Source organism: Arachis duranensis, chromosome 5 (genome assembly GCF_000817695.3).
Source record: "Arachis duranensis cultivar V14167 chromosome 5, aradu.V14167.gnm2.J7QH, whole genome shotgun sequence".
In the NCBI taxonomy this organism is placed as follows: domain Eukaryota; kingdom Viridiplantae; phylum Streptophyta; class Magnoliopsida; order Fabales; family Fabaceae; genus Arachis; species Arachis duranensis.
Window position 1 is genome coordinate 99619338 of NC_029776.3, and position 4044 is coordinate 99623381.

Below are 4044 nucleotides of genomic sequence, written 5' to 3' on the forward strand. Positions count from 1 at the left end.
TGGAGTACTTCGCCTATTGGCAGATAGAGCACTGGCACACATAATCCTTGACCATACGAGCCATATCCTTCCAGAAAAATTGGGGAGTTAACCGGCACAATGTCTTTTGATAACCACCATGTCCACCAATGGTTGAGTCATGGCACTCATAAAGAAGCTTCGGGATGAGGGACGAAGTCAAAGGGATTATCAGTCGGTCCTTCTAAAACCAAAGACCCTGTCGGTGCTGCAAATTTCCAGACCGAAGATCCACCTCAGAAATTAAATCCGAGGGGTTGAAGTGCTGAAGATCAGACCGTAACTGCGTGAGAATGTCGCAAGTGAGTGAGGTGACAGCAAGAAATTGGCGAGATAGCCCATTGGCACCTTGATTATCCGAGCCCTTTTTATATTCTATCTCAAAGTCATAGCCCAAGAGTTTGGCCAACCAAGTCTGCTGCTCTGGCGTTTGAATGGTCTGAGCTTGGAGTTCCTTGAGACTCTTGTGATCCGTTCGTATCACGAACATGTGACCAAGCAAGTAGTGGCGAAACTTAGCCACCGCTGCTAAGATTGCTTGCATTTCCCGGGCATAGACGGATTGCTTCTGAGCCGTGCAGGAAAGTTTCTTCGAAAAATAAGCGATGGGATGTCCAGCTTGGCTGAGAATCCCCCCAATACCAGTACCCGAAACATCTGTCTCAAGCACAAAAGGTTTAGAGAAGTCGGGAAGTGCCAGGACTGGTGCATGAGTCAGAGCCTCTTTCAATGTCACAAAAGCATCCGAGGCTGAAGGCGACCACACAAACCCCTATTTGCACAACAAGTCAGTGAGTGGTGCTGTCAGAGTGGCAAAATTGCATATGAACTTTCGATAGTAACTCGCCAATCCCAAAAATTCCCGGAGTTGCTTTACTGAGGTTGGAGTCGGCCAACCACGAATTGCTTCAATTTTTGAGTCATCCCCTCTCACCCCCTCAAGTGAAACCACATGGCCTAGGTACTCTACTTGTGTTTTTCCGAAGGAGCATTTAGAGAGTTTGGCAAATAGGGAATGGTGCTTGAGCACGCTTAAGACATACACCAGATGATGTAGATGAGACTGCCAATCAGCACTATAAACCAGGATATCATCAAAGAAGACAAGGACAAATTTTCGTAAGACCTCAGAAAAGATAGAATTCATCAAATACTGGAAGGTAGCAGGGGTATTAGTCAGACCAAATGGTATAACGAGCCATTCGTATAAGCCCTGGTATGTCCTGAAAGCTGTCTTAAAACAATCCTCCGGTCTGACACGAATCTGATGGTACCCCGAGCGGAGGTCGAGTTTAGAGAAGAACCGAGCACCAAACAATTCATCGAGTAATTCATCCACCGTCGGCATAGGAAAGGAATCCTTGATGGTGGCATGATTGAGGGCCCGATAATCAGTGCAAAACCTCCATGAACCGTCTTTCTTTTTCACCAACAGCACGGGCGAAGAGAAGGGGCTAGTGCTTGCTGTATGATGCCCTCGGCTAACATCTCAGCGATGATCTACTCAATCTCAGCCTTTTGCCTATGAGGATATCGATAAGGGCGGACCTTAATAGGCGTCGTATCGGGCAACAAGGTAATGGTGTGATCATGTACTCTCGGCGGGGGCAAGCCTTTTGGAACCTGAAAAACAACTGAGTAATCCCGTAATATAGTAGCCAAGTTGGGCACCAAATCAGAAGGTAATTCCAAAAGAGGAGGGGTGTCTGTAACCGGTTCATGGAGCTGGAGTGTATACTTTTCCATAATCTCATCTCTTATGTGCAAATGCCGCAACTGATGAAATTGTGCCGGGGCCGGGTTGACATCTTTTTCACCCTGCAAAGTAACCATTTCAGCCCCAACCATGAAGGTAATGAATTTTTCCCTGTAATTTACCAAATGGGTGGCGAGTGTCTTAAGCCAAATATCCTTTAAAACCAGCTCCTCACTAGCAATGGGAAGTACGAAAGCCGATATAAGAAGCAAATGATCCTGAATGGAAATAGGTAAATCACGAACCTTACCCTCGCATTGGAGAAAAGCATCATTTCCCACCTCAACCTTGAATCTTGGGGAATGATGAACGGGCACTGCCAGGCATCGAACCAAAGCCAGGTGAATGAAGTTATCTGAGCTGCCACCATCCATGAGTACGCGGATGTCCCTGCCGTGCACCAGACCGCGGAACCTAATCGACCGTCGGGCAGGGATGCCGGCCATGGCATTGTACGAAAGGTGGAGGGGCTCGACCTGTCCTCAGCTAGTACCGGCGGGATTTGGTCCACTTCAGAAATTTCAATTGCAGAGTCCTGATCAGTAGGGACTTTCTCTACAGTTTGGATAAGAAAATAGTGCTTGGAAGCACATTTATGGGAAGGGGAATAACGCTCGTCACAGGTAAAACATATGCCTTTTTCTTGCCGAAACTGTATCTCCATCGAGGTTAATTTGTGCATTGTGTTAGGCTTTGGAGGGGTGGGAAGCAGTGGAGGATTTTGAGGCAGTGGTTGTGCAGGGGAAACAGTAGTGAGTGGTTTTGGGGCTAGGGTGGTGGTAGGTCGAGCCGGCGGTTGCAGTGTCTGAGCAACGGCAAAACGCCAGCGTTGGGTGTGGGGCAGAAACTTTTCCTTGAACAATTTGGCAAGAGAAACCGCTTGCAACAAAAAGATCGATGAACGGGCTTTCACCTCCCGTTTCAATTCCGGATGAAGACCACCCACAAAGCAATCCAAAAGCAAAGCATCATCTAAGCCATATACACGGGCGGCTAGGTCGTTAAAGGATTCAAAGTAAGCATTCACCGTGGTGGATTGTTTCAATTTCAGTGGCTCCTCTCGGGGGTTTTCAAAATGGGACGGCCCGAATTGCTTTTGCAAGGCAGTGGAGATGGCAAGCCAATCAGCCATAGGTTCGAGTCTCTCCCACATCTGAAACCAAGCAAGGGCCCGGCCCTCCAAATTGACGGCCATCAGATCCAATCGTTGGTCCTCCGGGATATCATAGATCAGGAAGAAGCGTTCCACGTGATAAATCCATTGGAAGACATCCTCCGCGCCAGAGAAACGAGGGAAATCCACTTTCATCTGCCGAGGGTGGCCAAAGACAGGGGAGGACGGTCTGCGTCTCAGGAATTCTGCCAAGTGCTGGGCAAACTGCTCCTGTAACGAACTAATTCTTTGTGTGTGAGAGGCGAATTGCTCGATGTAGCCATCCGATTGCTCGGTTAAACGAGAAATTGTAGCTTGCAATGTTTGGAGACGCGTATTCTCTGTCATTGGAACTCAATGGAAGCACCAATTGATAACAATTGCAAGCTATGATGGATTCTGATGAAGAATTGAAAGTGGTACAAGTGTAGTATAACAGCATAAGTATAATATAGTAGTATTAGAAAAGAGTCCAAGTAATCAGAGTATGAGAGAATTAGATGGAAGGAATGAAGGAATCAATGCCAGGTTCACCTGCAAGGGGGGATCTGAATTAGAATGTGAAGTTTTCAGAGTGCACAGAGAAAAGTTATCAAGTCAGAAGAGAAGACTCACATTACACACACCTCATCAGGGTCTTTTCTCCCTTCTTATTTACCCTCTTTCTTTCCTCTTTGTATCATGTTCTTTCTAAAATTAGTTTCAATATCTCCCAAATCAAATTCCTAACATCCTTCAATCATATTATTACTTATTAAAATATAATTTCTCTACAGAAATTATGAAGGTTAAATTAAAATTTTTTAATAACTTTAATTATACAACTCATATTTTACATATAGGCTATTAGAAAATAAAAAATAAAATATAAATATAAACAAAAATTAAAAAAATAAATTTTTAGAAATAATTATTAACTTGTTATATTAAAATCAATAAATAAGCATACATATGAATATTAAATAAAAAATATTAAAATAATTAAAATTATTACTTATTAGTGCACATACGAGATAATTTGAAGAATACAATAAGATGCGTAGTTTAAAAATTGGTAATGTTAATTATAAAAATTTATTAATTATAGACATTATAGGTATGAAATTATGAATATTAT

The 4044-nt window shown here is 43.6% G+C and overlaps 1 protein-coding gene across 1 annotated transcript; it reads right to left on the reverse strand.

Annotated features, from left to right (window-relative positions):
- Positions 1-1518: 1518 nt before the first annotated feature.
- LOC107490956 (uncharacterized) lies at positions 1519-3275 on the reverse strand. The gene is made up of 2 exons (XM_016111752.1): positions 2189-3275; positions 1519-2090 (listed from the first exon to the last, which is right to left on the reverse strand). The coding sequence occupies exons 1-2, from the start codon at positions 3273-3275 to the stop codon at positions 1519-1521; spliced, it is 1659 nt and encodes a 552-aa protein (XP_015967238.1).
- Between the last annotated feature and the right edge of the window lie 769 nt (positions 3276-4044).

Excerpts from the sequence above, each read along its gene's own strand:
- LOC107490956 (XM_016111752.1), bottom strand. The coding sequence starts at position 3,275 with ATGACAGAGAATACGCGTCTCCAAACATTGCAAGCTACAATTTCTCGT. Across the intron at positions 2,091-2,188 it reads CCTGCCCGACGGTCGATTAG|TGCCCGTTCATCATTCCCCA; the intron begins GTTCCGCGGTCT and ends GATGCCTGGCAG.